Source organism: Vipera berus (assembly GCF_964194415.1).
Source record: "Vipera berus genome assembly, chromosome: 10".
Classification (NCBI taxonomy): domain Eukaryota; kingdom Metazoa; phylum Chordata; class Lepidosauria; order Squamata; family Viperidae; genus Vipera; species Vipera berus.
The window spans coordinates 23016895-23036342 of NC_138213.1; the positions used below are offsets into that span (position 1 = coordinate 23016895).

General features: G+C 45.3%; 1 protein-coding gene across 1 annotated transcript; it reads right to left on the reverse strand.

Moving 5' to 3' along the window:
* Nucleotides 1–3137: 3137 nt before the first annotated feature.
* CIAO2B (cytosolic iron-sulfur assembly component 2B) lies at nucleotides 3138–13272 on the reverse strand. The gene is made up of 5 exons (XM_081335963.1): nucleotides 13026–13272; nucleotides 12870–12947; nucleotides 12658–12783; nucleotides 7937–7982; nucleotides 3138–7237 (listed from the first exon to the last, which is right to left on the reverse strand). The coding sequence occupies exons 1-5, from the start codon at nucleotides 13164–13166 to the stop codon at nucleotides 7140–7142; spliced, it is 489 nt and encodes a 162-aa protein (XP_081192089.1). The 5' UTR covers nucleotides 13167–13272; the 3' UTR covers nucleotides 3138–7139.
* Between the last annotated feature and the right edge of the window lie 6176 nt (nucleotides 13273–19448).

Consider the following 19448-nt stretch of genomic DNA (forward strand, 5'->3'; position numbering starts at 1 on the left):
GGCAATGTACTTCCACTACCTCTTCCGATGAACTGGAGGAACCAGAACTGGATTGCTTGCAGGGATCTGCTCGGCAGGAGGGATCCCCCTTTGTGGCAGGTTCCTCTCTCCCTGTTCCGTTGTATGACATGGTTTGCAAAGTCCTCCTGCAGATCCTGTCTAATGTCAGGGCCCACTTCAAAACCTCATCCTAAGAAAGCAGAACTCATGGAAGCAGTTTCTTCCAAAAAGGAACTTTTATTAGGAGAAGCTGATAGCAGGCATGATAGACAGGATCTGAGGTTTTCCCGCTCAGATCAATAGGTTAAAAGTGTCCTGAGCAAACCCCACCCCATAGTTCATCCGATCAGTTCAAATGGGCCAATAACCAGGTGTTAAGTTCCTTGTGGGAAAGAGGAGATAATGCCAGGCTGTTCCAGGGTCGTAGCAATGTTTTGTCACCTCTTCACACCTTCCCTTGCAAACGCAGAGATAATCCAGTTGCCGGAAGTGCATTCCTTTCCCCCCACTCCCCCCCCCTTACTAGCTGACATGAAGGGGATAGATAGTTCAAAGAGGAAGTATGCAGAAACAGCCAAGTGTTACAATGTAGCGATAGAGGAAACCAGGGCAATAACCTGCAATGCTTTTCCCCCCTCCCCTCCAGGAGCATGGCAGAAGCCAGAAGCATAGAGAGGAGAGTTTGAGCTAAAGAAAGAAAAGGGGCCCCTCAGAATAGGGGTTCTGACACTCTCTAATAGTGTTTGGAATTATATCTGTAATTGAGTGAACTTTCACTCTGGCCTAGTTGTGCTTGACAAAGGCCACAGGTGGCTAAAGAGCCTGGAAAGATGCTGGTTAATTTCTGAGTCAATCACAGCAGATCTCAAGAATTTCAGACTCCAAATGATTTTACAAGGGGAACAAAAAGCCTTCCTTCCCTCACCCCCATTCAGTTCCATACTGAGCAGGAGCCAAGAAGCGCTCTTGCACCTTAACCCTCAGCATGCCTATCCTACCGCCACCAAATAGCATCTCTTTGCCCTCGGTGGACTTGTGAACTCTAGAAAATGAAGTCTGCCCAGGGCTGGTTTCTAGCCAGGTACTTGGGCCAGATGCCTTGGCCTCGGCCTGGACAGTATCTCAGTAGCAAAAACTGTCTTGCCATCCAAACCACAACTAACCAATTCTCCCTGTCCTTTTTCCCAAATGTAAGATGTTTCATAGCTGTTCTTATCTGCTAATTTAAGCTAAATCTAAGAAGAGCCAAACATATTTGGATCCAAGAATAGAGAAGATCAGGATGCAGAGTCAGACTGATAAGCCACTTGGCAAGTGGTCACTCGTGGTGGGGAGATGGCAAGGATTTTCCCTAGAAATGGGCCATCATAATAAAACCAATGCAGTCCTTTAAAAGCTTCCCTATCTTAAGGCAAGCTCTTGGTTTTAACAGGGGAACAATTCCAAGGTGCTCTGGCACAGAAAAGAATTTGGATGCCCAAGTCTGTCCCGGTGGGCTTCTTAGGAGCAGGATCTTCTTTCATTTTGCAACCTGAGGATGGGTGGATGATTTTTCTGCCTCTTCTTGCTGTTGAGGATTGAGAAAACAGCTTGCCCGCCCTTCAAAAGCAGCCAATAGTCTAGCGGCCCTATGCTCTGCAAGGACTATAACAGGTGGCTGGGACTGGTCAGGCCTGGTCTTGAGTGTAATGGTCTCTCCATCCTCAAGACAAAGGGTAGACCTGCCAGTTGGCTTTTTGCTGTTTCAAACATTGCTTGCTTATTTGTGAACCTCTGACCCTCTTCCTCAGCTTTTTCAGTCCAATACCCCATAGATGAATTGGGACTAAGATGGCAAACTTCCAGGCTGACCCACAGTTAATGCATCTTGCAGAATGAACTTGAGTTTTTTCAGATGAAAGACTAGACCTGGCCTTTGATGTCCCATCAGATGTAAATAGATAAGAGTCAAACAGGACCAAAAAAAAATCATCTGATTTAAATCTAGTTGAAACTAAACTAATTGAATATAATTATAATTTCCCCCTTTTGTCACATTAACAATTCAATTTGACAGCAGCTTTCAGAAAGGCTTTTGAAGGCAGATACTTGGATGACTTAGTTGCATTTTGTTTATTCCATCTGAAGAGGCTGAATCTGCCAGGGAGCTGAAGGGGCTTACAGCCATTCATCAATAGCAGGCAATGGCCAACAGAGCCAACTATAGCATCCCTCCAATACCACTGTAGCATAATTAAGCAATATTAGCACCATAAACTATCATAAAAGAATTTAATTCTAATACTGACACAGCAATTATCCAAAGAGGATTTATTGGTAGATATATTCTGTTTTCAAACACAGGAAATAAAGGATTTGTACCATGTATTAAATGAAATTATATTTCACTGAATCCCTTTCAAAAGAGTTTTTTAGTGTCTAAACACTTCCTTGCTGATAGCTTATGCTGCTGAAATTTACAGAATAGAGTAACAGAGTTGGAAGGGATCTTACAGAACTTCTAGTCCAACCCTCTGCTCAATCAGGAGATCCTAGACCATTTCAGACAAATGGCTGTCCAATCTCCTTAAAAACTTCCAGCGATGGAGCACCCACAATTTCTGGAGGGAAGCCATTCACTAGTTAATTGTTCTGTCAGGAAATTTATCTACTTCCACCCCATACTACTTGTCTTGGTGAATAGTTTGCCTCCCACATCTTTGTGACAGCCTCTCAAATATTGAAACATTGCTATGTCACCCTTAATATCCTCTTTGTTAAACTAGACATAACCATTCCCTGCAACTGTTCATCACATTATACCTCCCAGCCCCCTAATAATCTTTGTTGTTCTTCTCTGTACCATTTCTAGTCTTAACATATTTTTTATATCGTGGTGACTAGAACTGGATGCAGTATTCCACGTCTGGTGTTACCAACCTAATATATAGGGGTGTTAACACTTTACATGATCTTGATCCCTCTATTGATGCAGTCTAGGAGTGCATTTGCATTCTTGGCAATTGTGGCACCCTACTGGCCCATTCTTACGTGGCCGTCCACTAGGACTCTAAGATCACAGCCAGACATTACCTGTTCTATACCTGTGCATTCGGTTTTTCTTACCTAAGTGTAAAGTTTACTTTTTACACCACTGAATTGCATTTTGTTAGCTAGACCCCAGTGTTCATGTCTGTCAACATCCTTCTGGACCTTAAGCCTATCTTCTAAAGTGTTGGCTAATCATCCTATCTTGCTGTCACGTGCAAATTTGATGAGTTCTCTTCTAGCCCCTCATCTAAATCATTTATGAAGATGTTGAAGAATACTGGGCTCAAGACAAAATCTTGGGGCACCCCAATGCATACGTGCACCTTCCATAGAGGTGCAGTTGTATTGAGGTCATGTTAAGTCTGGTTTCTCAGCCAGTTAATCCATCTTGTGGTACTGTCCATTCCACATTTTACTATCTTAACAAGAAATAGGTTGTGGCTTACTTTTATCAAATGTCTATACTATGTCCACAGCATTTTGTTGGGTCTGCTAATGTAGCCACTTTGTCAAAGAATGAAATGAGATTTGTTTGGCATGATCTGTTTTGACAAACCCATGTTGACTTCTAATAACTTTGTTTACTTCTAGGTGTTCACAGATGAGTGCTCTCTCTCTCTCTCTCTCTCTCTCTCTCTCTGAAGATGGGAACCACATCAGCATTTTTTCAGTAGTTCCCCAGTGCTCCAGGATCTGAAAGATATGGTTCAGTGGTTCCAAGATCATGTCTGTGAGCTTCTTCAGAATTCTGGGACGTAATCCATTTGGTCCTGGTGATTTGAATTTGTCTAGGATGGATCGGTGCTATCTTATTTTGACTTGGATTCCTAGTCCATTTCTTACAGTTCTACTTTTGATAGATTGGGCTATTTTTTTTTGTCAGAACCTGATGAATTAAGCAGTTCTGCTTTCTCTCTGCTGCTTTTTGACTGACACTGTTTACTTTTGACATCTCCTGTTTTGTATTTGAGTTCCCCTTAATTTAAAATCCTTTGGATAAGGTGAACCAGTTGATTTCCAGAGATATTCTTCCTGATTATTATGTGCCCATCCTCTACCAGAAACCCTTCATGTAGGTATTGTAGACCATGAACTAAAAATCTGAAGTTCTCACATCATCACCACCTCTCAAGCCAGTGGTTTACTTCAAAAGTTCTGCCTTCCCTCAGTGGATGCCTACATTTCATTGGGAGCACAGAAGAAAATACCACCGGTGTCCCCATCTTTTTGGCTTTCATGCCTAGCTGCTTCTAGTCTCTTGATATTGTTTCCAGGGACTTTATTGTATCATTCATCTCCACATGAAAGAGGAGAAAAGGGTACCATATTTTTCAGACCATAAGACTCACTTTCCCCCCCAAAAAAGTGGGGGGGAAAATGAGGGTGCATCTTATGGTCTGAAGGTGATCCGTATGGCCAGCCCCAACCTCCGCAAGTGGAAAGCAAGGGAGATTCCCAGGAGCACGAATCGGCATGTGCTGTGAAACACCGATCTCGCACTCCTGCAATCTCCCTCACTCACTTTCAGCTTCCCTTGGTACAAGAGAAAGCAGGCTGAAACGGAACAAGGGAATTGCCAGAAATGCGAATTGGCCAATTTCGCGCTGCTGCAATCTCCCTCGCTCCGTTTCAGCCTGCTTTCTCTTGTAGCAAGGGAAGTTGAAACCGAGACTGCGGGAGCATGAGATTGGCCGATTCGCATTCCTGGCAATCTCCCTTGCTCCGTTTCAGCTTGCTTTCTGCAAGAGAAAGCCAGGCCGCAGGGCCACCTCCGCGGGTACTGCTCTTAACGCGGAGAGGGAAGGACAAAGAGGGAAGGAAGGAAGGAACAATGGGAGGGAGGGAGAGAGAAATAGAGAGAGGGAGAGAGGAGAAATAGGGAGGGAGAGAAGGAGAAAAAGGGAGAGAAATAGAGGGAGAGAAAGGGAGAGGGAAAGGGAGAGAAGGAGAAAGAAAGAGGGAGGGAAATAGGGAGAGAGAAAAAGGGAGAAATAGAGGGAAAGAGAAAAATAGGGAGAGAAAGGGAGGGGGAGAGAAAGAGAAGGAGAGAAATTAAATTAGTAACATGATTGTTAAGTGAATCTGGTTTCCCCACTAACTGCTTGTCAGAAGGTTGCAAAAGGCAATCACATGACCCTGGAACAATGTGACCATCATAAATATGAATCGATTGCCAAGCATCCGAATGTAAATCACATGACCCTGGGGATGCTGCAACGGTCCTAGGTGTGAAAAATGGTCATAAGTCACTTTTTTCAGTGCTGTCATAACTTTGAACAGTCACTAAGTGAATTGTTGTACGTCAAGGACTACCTGTATTTTTATCATTTTTTTCCTTTTTGGGGGGGGGTGTCAAGTTTTTGACACCTTGCTGGGCGGCTGGTGGTACTCGGACATTGCCTTGTCCTAAAAGTGGTACAATGGATGAAAAGGTTGAAAAGCCCTGTTTTAGTATACCGGTACCATTTGGTTCAGAATATTTTTTTTCTTGTTTTCCTGCTCTAAAAACTGGGTGCGTCTTATGGTCCCAAAAATACGGTAATCTGTGGATTTAGTTATTTGCATCATGGATCTTTGCTCCTGGGTGACAGCAAACCTCTCTAGTTAGATTGTTATCTTATATCGCCAACCCATGCCTTATTTTGTCTTAAAGAAGTCTGGTCTATTTTTCTTTTCCTATAATTGGTAGACTCAGTTATTGTGCCTTCTGTAGGTGTCTGCTTGCTTTCTTCCAAGGGGAGATTATGATATTGATGGTTAGCTCCAACAGGCTTGGACTAGACTGGACTACATTTTTTTCCTCCTTCTATTAGTGAGAAGTTGCCATCTGTCTATCTCTAAAGGTTCATTTGCTGTGTCAGATTAATTGTTCCTTACCGTGTTCAGTTTGGCTGCAGGCTTCTTCCTTTACTTGGGCTTTCTCATTTTGTTGTTTGAATCTCAAAGTAGCTATACCTGTCTCTAGACTTTGCTTTTCTCCTCTAGATCAGGGGTGTCAAACTGCTGGCCCGCGGGCTGGACACATCACACAAAAGCCGTGCCAACCCCATTGCCAGCAATGGCAAAACTGTCCTGATATGTTACGTGACATCGCGAGTTTGACATGTCTGCTCTAGATCTTTGTTTCAGGTTTTTCAGTTAGTTTACATTTTGTAGAGATATAATTTGGATTCTGTATGATTGATGGGGGGCCCAGTGGAAGGAGAAGAAAGGAGAGGGTGAGGGGAACCTTACTGGGAAGCAAGTAAGCAGGAGAGAAGATGGAAGGAGGTGATCCCAAGGAAAAAGGAAGCTAAAGCAAGTGCTCAGTGTGCAGATGAACAAGGCTAGAAAGCAGAATAGTTGATCTTTAGCACATTGGGAGATCCAGACTATTGTGTGAAGCTGCACCAGATTTCTTTTGCCAGAGCATGTTATAGTAGCTATGTTTTACAAAGTGTTGTGTGGATTCGGTTACAGGGTGGCTGAATTCTTAACTTTTCCCCCAGTTCTGCTGCTGCTCAAAATCCCTGGGCTGCACATTTCGACAAGCTGGCCTGCAGCCCCAGGATATTTACAGAATCCAGATTGGCCTGACAGCTCCAAAAGGCTGAAGCCTCCAAGGACACGACAGGCCTTGTGAATAAGAAACATATTCAAGCCACTTTTAACTTGGTAACAGCCTAAATTGCATGATGAATGGTTGAGGGAGATAGGTATGTCTAGCCTGTCATACATGATAAGGATTGGGGGCAGATGATAACTGTCTTTTGGTATTGAGGGCCTGTCTCAAGGATGAAATTTACTGACAGTGGGAACAATTAATGGAATAGCTTGTCTCCCAGAGTTGTCGATGCTCCATCACTAGAAGTTTTAAAAAACAGACCTATTTGACTGGAAGGTGTAAGGCTTTTGTTAATTATTACAAGCATCTTCCTCTATTCAAATAGCATATTTTAGAACCACATTTATTACCAACTCAAGTGAAAAAATTCAAATGGCCTTTTTGCTAAGGAACATTTTTTTTACTCCGACGTAGACAGATGACAAGTAAAAGACCTTTTTTCACCAAGAAGCCGGCCTCCACCAGACCTTGAAGATGCTCAGAGAGAGAGACACACACAGAGGCACTAAGATCGTCCCGACAAGCACTGGTTCACCACCTGGAGCAAGTGCATGTTCTCTAAGGCAGCCGCTACTCTCTCTTTGTCAGCAAGTTGCTTGTTTACTGTGGAAGAGCAGTCCAAGGATGGTTTTAGTTAGATTGTTGCCATGTTTAGTAGAAGAGGTGGGTCATTTCTCCCACCCTGCCAAGCTAAGGACAACCAGCAAACAAGCAGTTTATGAGCTCCCCATTTCCCCCCAAAAGCAGCAAAATGTTTACCGACTTATATTTTAACACTTGAACAATACAAATGTGTGCATTTTGCCTCAGACAGGCTCAAATATATGACTCTTATTTTTGCAAAACAAAGATACAATGTGAAGGTAGAACATGAATTAAAACAGATTCATATTAAAAGGTTTAAAGTAACTAAATGGGCATTTCTAAAGAACCAAGAATCCCAAGAACAAAGCAAAACCGCTTGGAAATGAATCTGCCCCAACAGCAGAGGATGGCAAGACGGTTCCTGTCTGGCAGCTCTTCGGCAACAAGACAAGTTGGGATGTGCAGCTTTTGGACCCGAAGAGCAAAAGCCCTTTCAGAGGAAACCTAGTGCTCCTGCCACCCATTTTTCCTGCTCTCACACAGAGGCCCGGGGGGGGGGGGGGGAGACCAGAAAAAGGCACTTTTTACAATGGGCAATAAGTGCATCTGAATTCTCTGTGAAGCACCTTTTCTGTTTTGCATCTGAGCAGCTGAATATCCTCAACTCAACCTTGTCAAGAGGTGTACTGAACAGGAAACATAAAAATAAAACATTACCTGCATACTCAGAAGCATGCGTCCCAGGTGTTATGTGGACATCCACCTGAAAAGGAGACAGGCAGTTCAAGTTACCCAGAGCACTGATAGTGTTACCTAGTTTGGGTCATGAAACATCTGCAAGAAAACAAGCAAGCCCAGAGAGCACCAAAGGACCTCTCACCAAATTTGTGCATCCTCCTGAAAGGGATGTAACAACCCTTTCATTGCAATAATTCCCTTAGTTTTAATTTTCAGAAAAAAACAATTCTGATTTTTCAGGTGAAGTATTACCCATGGCTCAGCTTCATTCAGTTCTCCTTGGATGGGAGGGAGAGGCAAGGAAATAGGATAGGGACCTATCTTGACCTTCAATGGCTTTCAATATCATTAGCCATGGTTTCCTTCTGACCTGGCCACAGTGGTGAGGAGTGGGCTGTACTGACTTGTGCTGGTTCTTCCTTCCTCCTGGACTGGTTCCAGTTGGTGTGGATAAGAAAGCTTCTGCTCTCAGCCTCTGCTCTGCAAGGTGTCACAGCATCCAGTCCTTTCTGCTGTCTTGTTTAACAGCTACATAAAGCTGCTGGGTGGTTATCCAATGGCACGGGGTAAGTTATTATCACTACGCTGATGACACAGCTAAGCAATGCTTGGATGTTCTGTCTCAGAGCCTGGAGGCGGTCAGGGTTTGGATGGGGAATAACGGGCTCAGCCCAAGAGTGTTGGGCCCCTGGCTCTTGGGACTTTCCATCTCTTGTTCAAATGGGATCTGGGCACAATCTGGGGGTCCCTCTGGACTCATACTTCTGTTCAAAGAACAGGTGGCAGCAGCCATGGCCTTTGGACAACTGCGTGTCGTGCACCAATTCCATTCATTCCTCAACCTGCTCACAGTAGTCATGCTTTATTCACTCTACAATGGGACTACCTCCGAAAAGGATTTGAGAGCTTCAAAATGCTGTTTGGGCAGTTGTGCATGTTCCACAATCTATACCTCTGCTCCACAAGCTGCACTGGTAGCCATTGGCAGAATAGGCTACTACCTATTTTCTTCTTTTGCTGGATGATGATAGAGCATGAGCATTGAGCAGGAGTTTTCAGAGCCCTTTAACTGCCTTAGTCTACCAACAAACCCCTTCATGGATTACTGCCTTGTCGTGGAGAAGGGGCTTGCGTAATTCAATGAAGCTATGAGCTATGCCGTGCAGGGCCACCCAAGACGGAAAGGTCATAGCAGAGAGTTCTGACAAAACGTGATCCACTGGAGAAGGAAATGGCAAACCACTCCAGTATCTTTGCCATGAAAACCCTATGGACAGTACCAAAAGGCAAAACGATATGACGCTGGGAGATGAGCCCCTCAGGTCGGAAGGCGTCCAATATGCTACTGGGGAAGAGCAGAGGGCTAGTACTAGTAGCGCCAGAAAGAATGAAGCGACTGGGCCAAAGCCGAAAGGACGCTCAGCTGTGGATATGTCTGGTGGTGAAAGGAAAGTCCAATGCTGTGAAGATTCTTTCTCCATAGGAACCTGGAATGTAAGATCCATGAATCAAGGAAAGCTGGACATGGTCAAACAAGAGATGACAAGACTAAACATCGACATCTTAGGTATCAGCGAACTAAAATGGACAGGAATGGGTGAACTTAATTCAGATGACCATCAGGTATACTACTGCGGGCAAGAATCCCTCAGAAGAAATGGAGTAGCCTTCATAGTCAATAAAAAAGTAGGAAAAGCAATACTGGGATACAACCCTTAAAATGACAGAATGATCTCAGTTCGAATCCAAGGCAAACCATTCAATATCACAGTAGTCCAAGTCTATGCCCCAACCACCAGTGCTGAAGAGGATGAAATTGACCGGTTCTATGAAGCCCTACAGCACCTTATAGAACTAACACCCAAAAATGATGTCCTTATCATCATGGGAGATTGGAATGCTAAAGTAGGAAGCCAAAAGATAACTGGAATAACAGGCAAGTTTGGCCTTGGAGTACAAAATGAAGCAGGGCACAGGCTGATAGAATTTTGTCAAGAGAATACGATGGTCATAGCAAACACTCTTTTCCAACAACCCAAGAGACGGCTTTACACATGGACATCACCAGACGGTCAACACAGAAATCAGATTGACTATATGCTCTGCAGCCAAAGATGGAGAAGCTCTATACAGTCAGTAAAAACAAGACCAGGAGCTGACTGTGGCTCAGACCATGAGCTTCTCATTGCAAAGTTTAGGCTTAAATTAAAGAAAGTAGGGAAAAGCGCTAGGCCAGTCAGGTATGAATTAAATCATATCCCTGTTCAATATACAGTAGAGGTGACAAATAGATTTAAGGAATTAGATCTGATAGACAGAGTGCCTGAAGAACTATGGACAGAGGTTCGCAACATTGTACAACAGGTAGCAACCAAAACCATCCCAAAGAAAAAAAAATGCAAGAAAGCAAAATGGCTGTCTGAGGAAGCTTTGCAAATAGCTGAGGAAAGGAGGGAAGCGAAAGGCAAGGGAGAAAAAGAAAGATATGCCCAATTGAATGCAGAATTCCAGAGAATAGCTAGAAGAGATAAGAATGCCTTCTTAAATGAACAATGCAAAGAAATAGAAGAAAACAATAGAATAGGGAGGACCAGAGATCTTTTCAAGAAAATTGGAGAGATGAAGGGAACGTTTCATGCAAAAATGGGCATGATAAAGGACCAAAATGGCAGGGACCTAACAGAGGCAGAAGAGATTAAGAAGAGGTGGCAAAATTACACAGAAGAACTATACAAGAATGAGCTTAACGTCCCTGATAATCACAATGAGGTGGTCACTGACCTCGAGCCAGACATCCTAGAATGTGAAGTGAAGTGGGCCTTAGAAAAGCTGAGCAACAACAAAGCTAGTGGAGGTGACAGTATTCCAGCTGAGCTATTCAAAATCTTAAAAGACGATGCAGTAAAAGTGCTACACTCAATTTGCCAGCAAATTTGGAAAACTCAACAGTGGCCACAGGATTGGAAAAGATCAGTTTACATTCCAATTCCAAAGAAAGGCAGTGCCAAAGAATGTTCAAACTATCGCACCATTGCACTCATTTCTCATGCTAGTAAAATTATGCTTAAAATTCTACAAGCTAGACTCCAGCAGTATGTGGATCGAGAACTACCAGAAGTACAGGCAGGATTTCGAAGAGGCAGAGGAACTAGAGATCAAATTGCTAACATACGCTGGATCATGGAGAAAGCTAGAGAGTTCCAGAAAAACATCTACTTCTGCTTCATTGACTATGCTAAAGCCTTGGATTGTGTGGATCATAACAAACTGTGGCAAGTCCTTAAAGAGATGGGCATACCAGACCATCTTATTTGTCTCTTGAGAAACCTATATGCGGGTCAAGAAGCAACAGTGAGAACTGGACACGGAACCACTGATTGGTTCAAAATTGGGAAAGGAGTCCGGCAAGGCTGTATACTGTCGCCTTGCCTATTTAACTTATATGCAGAGCACATCATGAGAAAGGCAGGGCTAGATGAATCAAAAGTTGGAATTAAGATTGCCAGAACAAACATCAATAACCTAAGATATGCAGATGATACCACTCTAATGGCAGAAAGTGAAGAGGAACTAAAGAGCCTCTTGTTGCGAGTAAAGGAGAGTGCAAAACTTGGGTTGAAACTAAACATTAAGAAAACCAAGATCATGGCATCTGGCCCTCTCAATTCCTGGCAAATAGATGGGGAAGAAATGGAGGTAGTGATAGATTTTATTTTCCTGGGCTCCAAGATCACTGCAGATGGGGACTGTAGCCAAGAAATTAAAAGACGCTTGCTCCTCAGGAGGAAAGCCATGGCAAATCTAGACAGCACACTAAAAAGCAGAGACATCACCCTGTCAACAAAAGTGCGTATAGTCAAGGCTATGGTCTTCCCAGTTGCAATGTATGGCAGTGAAAGCTGGACCATAAGAAAGGCTGAGCGCCAAAGAATTAAAGCCTTTGAGCTATGGTGCTGGAGAAGACTCCTGTGAGTCCCTTGGACTGCAAGGCGATCAAACCGGTCAGTCCTAGAGGAGATCAACCCTGACTGCTCTTTAGAAGGTCAGATCCTAAAGCTAAAACTCAAATACTTTGGCCACCTAATGAGAAGGAAGGACTCACTGGAGAAGAGCCTAATGCTGGGAAAGATTGAGGGCAAGAGAAGGGGACGACAGAGAAGGAGGTGGCTGGATGGAGTCACTGAAGCAGTAGGCGTGAGCCTAGATGGACTCCAGAAGATGGTAGAGGACAGGAAGGCCTGGAGGAATGTTGTCCATAGGGTCGCGATGGGTCGGACACGACTTCGCAACTAACAACAACAACCAACAAAAAGCACTGTTGAGAGATCTACGTGATCTCCAAAAGAAAAAAGTACCCGATTTCTTGCTGATGTACTCTTAAACTGTTGAATTAGAGTTTGACAGCAAGCAGGAGGTAGGAAAAAAGTGGCAGTAAACCTGGCCGTTTTGAATACCAGCAAGCGGCCCACCGCTCTTTCTGAGAGGACCCGCGGGCCAGAAGTTCCCAGGAGGAAGAGCTTGTGGGTGGGAACGGAGAGGCTGGAACACAGTTCCCAATCCCCCCCCTCCGGGGCCCGCGTGGGGCTCCAACGGCTGCTGTCCTGCAAGGATCTGCGCGCCGGGGCTCCTCTGTCCCCGCGAAGGCGGCAGGCAGGAAAGTCCGGGGGCTGCCCTGGCCCTCCCTCCCCGCCGTCGCTCACCTTGAACCTCTCCGGGAGGGACCGGATCAGCTTCACTTTAATGGAGAGGCCGATGAGGGTCGCCATGCTGCAGTGCGGGATCGTGGGCGTGAACTCCACCGACACGGCGCTCTCGGCGTCGCTCACCTGCCAGGGGGCACAAGGGGCGCTGAGAGGCGGCGCCGGGCGGGGGGGGGGGAGCCGCGGACCCCTCGCGCGCTCGGCCTCCGCACCTGCACGCGGAGCTGCTCCACCACGTTCAGCTCCTCCAGGGTCAGCGGGTGCTCGGGGTCGTGGATGCCGCGGATGAGATGTGCTCAGTCAAGGAAGGGTGGCGGGCCGGGCGCGCCAGGGACCCCGAGCCCCCCCCCCCGCCTTCGCCAAAGGATATCGAAGATCTCGCGGTCGTCGATGGCGTCGGGCAGCCCCTCATCCTGCTCGCGCGCCGTGGTGGGCCGCTCGCCCTGGCGCCGGTAGACCAGGGGGTTGGCGTTCTCCAAACCGCCGCCGCCGCCGGGCGGGCCCACCATGAGGACTGCAGGCCGGGCGCCCAGCTGCCGTGAGGACTACTTCCGGCGTAGGAGAGCTCGTGCCGACGCATCGCTTCCGGGAGAGGCCCGAGGGCGCAAAAGCCGGCTCATCTCCCGACGCTTGCGCAGTACTTCTTCCGTGGGCCATCGGCCGACCGTCCGGAAGTGACGGATTTCTGAGGTAGCGGAAGCAGAAAACTCCGTGCGCTTGGCTGGGCTGGGGGGAAACCGAGCCCCCGTGCTTGGGTTCCGGGTTGCTTCCCGGTAAAGCTCCCAGTCGGGTAGCCCTCCCGCCCGGCGAGGCCGTCTCGGCCGCTTTCCTCGCGCCGAGGGCAAAGGCCGGTCTCAGCCGTGAAAGGCTTTTCCTGCGTCCACGTCTAATTCGTTTATTTCCCCTGCTCGGTAACGCTGGGTCTGAGGTTCTTTCTGGAGGGATTCCGTCCCGAGCAGAGCGGCGTTCCTCGCGGGGCAGCTTTCCCCTGCGACTTGGGTCCTCTTGGATGGCCGCTCCTTTCCTCCGGTCGGGAAAGGGCCGCAGGGCCGGGTTTTCTCCTTCCCATCAGGCGGCCTGCAGAAAGAACCGGAGGCCGGCGCCTTCTAAAGCCGCCTGGCCCTTGAACCAGCCTCTTCCTTAGAGCCTCCTAAACAAGCCAGGAGTCCCTGCTCTCTCAACCCAAAGCACCCTCTGTACACGTGTGCCTTTCTCTCCGTACAAACCACCCCAAGTACGTCCATTGCATTCCCGGGTGTCTCCGCCACCCCCGGGGTTGGGGAGTTTGGGGGTTCTGCGCAGCTGCTCCTAAGGCTGCCCTTTCGGGAGAGAAGCTGGTAGCTGTTGCTGGGGTCTGTTGAATCCACTCGCTCGGCTTGGGAGCCGCAGCCCCCGGGCGTCCCCTGGGTCCGTTTTGGTCTTGACTTTTTTTTTTATCCCATTTATATCCTGCCCTTCTCCGAAGACTCAGGGCGGCTTACAATCTAAGAAGCACAAATCAATGTACTTAGCAATAGCCTTCATTCTATGTATATGCCTGCTGTTTATTAAGGCTTTTGCCCCCCCCCCAAGCGGCATTATTACAAAGTCAGCTTATTGCCCCCAACAATCTGGGTCCTCATTTTACCTACCTCGGAAGGATGGAAGGCTGAGTCAACCTTGAGCCTGGTGGGGTGCGAACCTGCACTAATTGCAGGCAGCTGGTGTTACTTAATGAGGCATTAGCCCACTGCTCCACCAAGGCTTTCCACATCCTTCCCAGTTCCTCCTTCAGGTCCTGCTACTTCTCCAGTTTCTCATCCTGCTTCTCCTTGATGTTGCCTCACTTGGCATCACTGTGGCCGTTCCGTGGCTGACTTCTGGTCCTTGTCTGATGTAGGGTTGACTGGCCGGTAGCTGCCCACTGGTCTGGATCGGGTAGTCCCACAGGATCTTATCCCTCTTTTATTTTCCACAACCTTCAATGGGAACTCCCATTTAAAGCCAGAAGGGTCTAGCCTGTATTCTGTGCAGACGTCTCTGTACACAAGGCAGTTACTTGGTTGTCCCTTTCAGTGTCTACTGTTCTTGCCTACATCAAACATGCTGCCTCTATGTGTTGGGCTGTTTCTGAGGCCTCTGCATAGTCTGGCCTTGGGTCCTGCCTTCTCTGGAGGACCTCTGCTTCTCTGGATCTGATGCTTAATACCTGTGTGATAGCAGGTGTGTTGCATGTTTCAGAGTTCTATGTATATACAACATATTGCTCTTGAAACATTTTCTTCAACTGCTTTAATTTTGAAGGAAATTTAACCCTGGGGTGCCTTGTTCTCTCATTCTAGATGAGAGAGTTCCCAAAGCTTCTCCTGATCTTCATCCACTCTTCCATAGTGATGTGTTAGACTAGAAGCTTTACAGTTGTTGTTTTTTTCAGTAGATAGCATAGCTAGGTTTGTCACATCTGGTGTTTCAAGATTACATGACTTTATCTATTTTCTGGGCTGTCAGCCAAGTCTCTTTTAGACATTAACAAGTTGAAGTATCAGGTTTAGCCACAAGATGTCTCCCGTACCATTTGACGTTTTCCTTTGTTATTTTAATCTTTTCACTTTTTCTTCAATTTTATAAGGAAAAAACCCAGCTCTTCAGTAAAAGTAGAAAATAAAGAATAGAAAATAGAAAATCTTTTAGTCCACAAACTTTAGGACAGGACTTTTCAACCAGTGGTATGGGTACCACCTGTGGTACATTGGCACCTGGCAGGTGGTACGTGACCATCCTAGCAAAGTGGTAGCGGGGGAGGGGAATGAGCTGAACTGGTGGCAGCACTGCACAAGCCAGAGTGAGAGACGCTGGAGTTGCAGGGCTGTCAGGGCTCAGCGGAAGCACCAGGATCAGCGCCAGGCTCCAGCTGGAGTTCGTCACTGATCCCTGTGCTTCTGCTGAGCCCAGAAGTGCTGATCAGCTGGAATGTTGCAGCATCTCCAGGGTCTTGTGATTTACATTCAGATGCTTGGCAACTTATTCATATTTATGATGCTCACAGTATCCCAGGGTCATGTGAAGTGACCAAAAACCTGCTGCAACCACCCAGCAGACGGGGGGGGGGGGATAAAAACCAAACACCCACCCCACCCCCACTGCCAATCCTCAACAGAAATGCTCACAACAATGAAAACCTCAGACAGGAGGAAGAGCGCCGCCGGGCAGGCAGGTGTCTTGCTCAGATATGGCTTGCAGGGCACTTTTTTCAATGCCATTGTAACTTTGAACAGTCACTAAGTGAACTGTTGTAAGTCGAGGACTACCTGTATTTCATCTCTTTTTCTTTTTTTTTTGTGGTCATCACGTTTTTGACACCTTACTAGGCAACTGGTGGTACTCGGATGTTGCCATATCCTAAAAGTGGTACAATGGGTGAAAAGGTTGAAAAGCCCTGCTTTAGGAAATAAAATTCTGATTGAGATACAGTTATTTTTTCAACGTTTTAAAACTCCCCTGGGTAATCATTTGCCGCTCTTTCTAGAGGGAGCGCTAAAATCTCCCTTCCCTCTTCATGGGGAGAAATGCTTTAGCAGCTTATGTAGGTCAAAAAGAATAATTGGGATTTAAGAGAGGTAGATCTCACCCAGTCTCTTCCACGCTGCTTTAAAGTTGCCTGGTGGTAAGTGTGACTTCAGCTGTCCGCAGCCTAGTGATGGGCCATCTTGTAATGGCCGATCTTTCGTCCACCGGTTTGGAAGCTTGTGCCAGCTCTAGCGGGAGAGCTACCGCTCTCCCGCAATCCAGCAGGAGCCGCTCCTTGCCCCTCCCTACAGGGTGACTTATTACCCTTTTCAGAGTCCCCAAGCAATGCAAAACTAGATGAAGACGGAGCTCGTTTTCCAAGCGTCCATGGTGGCTTTGTCGGCAAACCGGAAGTCCCCCAAAGCTTCTCATGCAGAATAACCACCAGTTGTGATTTGTCTACAAAGGTGTTATCTGTTGGTAAACATTTTAAAGAGAATATAGCATTAAATAACAGTACAACAACCAACCTTAGAATTGACAGGATATTAAAGTGTTGGATAGTTTCTGCCTTTTAGGATCAATCAACAAAAATAATAAAATTATAAGCAGTGAAGAAATGCACAACAAACTAGCATTAGGTGTATAAGCTATGAAGGAATGGATATTAGATGCCACGATGTATCTATAGCTACAAAAATCAGAATAGGGAAAGCTGTAGTATTCCATGTGACACTATGAAAGGTGGACTTTGCCCTGGATAGCCCCAAAAAACCCAATTGATGGAACAAAGAACAAAACATTTTGGACTTCTCAATTAAGGCACAAATGACCAGGTCAAATTAGCGTATTTCAGACATGAGAAAATTCAGCTCTCTAATGATGGCAAAGGTGCAAGGAAAAAGATGGTATGGATGATCAGCAACAATGTAAATGGATTACAGTATAGGAGTCATGAGTGCAGTGAAGATGTGGCAACACATCCTTCTGGAGCAAATAGATGTCATTGCTAACAGTTGATACCAATTTGATGGCACATAATTGTCAGGCTTGTCCCAATTCAGGTTCTTAGGAAAGAAAGACCCTTGATTCCATTTGGTTGAAGTGATATGTTCTTTTACTAAGGTTAAGTGGTTGCAGTGAAAGAAAGGCTAGATTTGAAGATTCCCATGCAAAAGTTTACTCTTTTCCCCCTTCCCTGCCCTTCCCCCCCCTTGTGCAGTTCATCACTGTTCAATGGCATGCCATTTAGATGTTTGGGGAACAGATTGGATGTTTGGTGCCACACGATGCAATTTCACATTCCACTCTCAGGCCAGGTATCCCTGAAGACTGGTGTTATCCGGTTCTGGCATCTCTGCTTTCTTTGTCCCCTAGTGATAGCTAGGGTTGCCAGCTGCAAAACCAGAATGACTGGCCTGATGATTTCAGGTTTGGAGCTCTTATATTCTGGCAGCCTGGTAAGAGCATCAATTAAAAAGTTCTTCCCTCCTGTGAGGTACCACAACGCAAAGTTGAATTGGTTAAAATATGGACCCCAGTGGACCTATTAGGGGATAGTTTTCTGGATGTTTTCAGGGCCTCCAGATATTTATGATGTATCCACACACCTCAAACAGGGCTTTGTTTCCCTCTAGGAAGCATCTCCAGATCAAGAGTGCCCAGTGCACTGCATATGCCTCTTTCTTCCACACTGCCCACCTGCGCTCTGTCTTAGTGAGATTTTAGAGATGGAAGTGCACGGTGTCAATGCTGCAAACCTTAACATATTTTTGCACTGACAAGATAAGAGACAGCCTGTTATGTTAATTGCTTTGCTTTGGGGGGGAAACGTCAGCTGGATGTTTTGAGAAGATAAGAACAGCTCGCGTACAGAATGGGAAGTGAAACTTCACATGTAAAACTAATAGGATAATGTGATTTATGACATGTAGATAAGGCCAGGGATTGTGTATGTTACAATGGGTTTGGGGGGAGGAGATTTCAGATTTTGGCATCCCTCCATGAGTGCCGATGTTTCATTTCATGATTAAGACTTTCTAGATAAACAATGCCTGCATTTTGTTTGAACTGTCTCATTTATCGGAACCATGACATCATGCCAGAATCTGATTTCTTTCAAACAACCTGCCATTATCTCTGGGCTTGAGAGAAGTTGACAAAGATTCAGGGGAGAATTTTTATCATGGGCAAAGAGAATTGGCTTGGAGACAGAGAGTTGGCAGCTGCCGACAGTGCAAAGCAAAAAAAATTTTTTATTAGAGTTTTACAAAAACAAAATTTTACATTATATCCCCAAATCCCTCCCACCCCAAACCCACCCACTTCCCCCCCACTTCCCAGAGCTAAATACAGGATTATAGTTACAATAATCATATTCTAAATAAAAATTATGCATAATATACAATTAACCAAATTCATTATGCGCTTTAACTCTCTTTTAACATAACTACAAACAACGTACCAATAACAATATCCCACTAAAATCTACTCATAAGCTAAATGGAACTTTTTAGTCCCATATTTGTTTTGAATATAATTTATCCATCTCCTCCAAACTGAAATATATCTTTCCTGTGAATGATCCTTCAAATAAGCAGAAATCTTAGACATTTCTGCAAGATTCGAAACTTTAAACACCCATTCTTCTACAGTGGGCAAACTATCCTTCTTCCAATATTGTCCCACCAGTAACCGTGCTGCCGTAATCATGTTCAACATCAAGTTAGTTTCTTTAACATCACAATCTACAACAATACCCAATAAAAACAATTGCGGGGAAAACTTTCTCTTTCTCTTAAAAATCTTTTGAATGTTCCACCAAATTTTAATCCAAAAAGCTTTTATATTTCTACAAGTCCACCACATGTGAAAATAAGTAGCTACCACACCTCCAACATTTAGACTGTAAATTAGGATACATGTTGGACAACTTCTTGGGATCCAGATGCCATCTATAAAACATTTTATAAAAATTTTCTCTTAAATTTTGAGCCTTGGTAAATTTAACATTTCTGACCCAAATTATCTCCCAGGTGTCCAACGAAATTGGTTCCTGAATATTTTGTGCCCACTTAATCATGCAGTCTTTAACCAGTTCCGTTTCCGAATCCAATTCAATTAAAGCATTATATATCCTCTTTATATGTGCACAATTTGAATCTCTAATTTGCTTTACTAAATTTTGATCTGTAATTGTGATGCCAACCTTTTGATCTGACTTCCACCTAGCTTTCAATTGGGTATATTGAAACCAAGAGTAATTTATGTTTTCTTGTCTTAACTCCTCTACTGGTTTAAGTTGC

Coding starts and splice junctions, on each gene's coding strand:
- CIAO2B (XM_081335963.1), bottom strand. CDS start 13,166: ATGGTGGGCCCGCCCGGCGGCGGCGGCGGTTTGGAGAACGCCAACCCC. Junction 12,784..12,869: donor TGGAGCAGCTCCGCGTGCAG/GTGCGGAGGCCG, acceptor GCCCCCTGGCAG/GTGAGCGACGCCGAGAGCGC. Junction 7,238..7,936: donor GCATGCTTCTGAGTATGCAG/GTAATGTTTTAT, acceptor GCTCTTCCACAG/TAAACAAGCAACTTGCTGAC.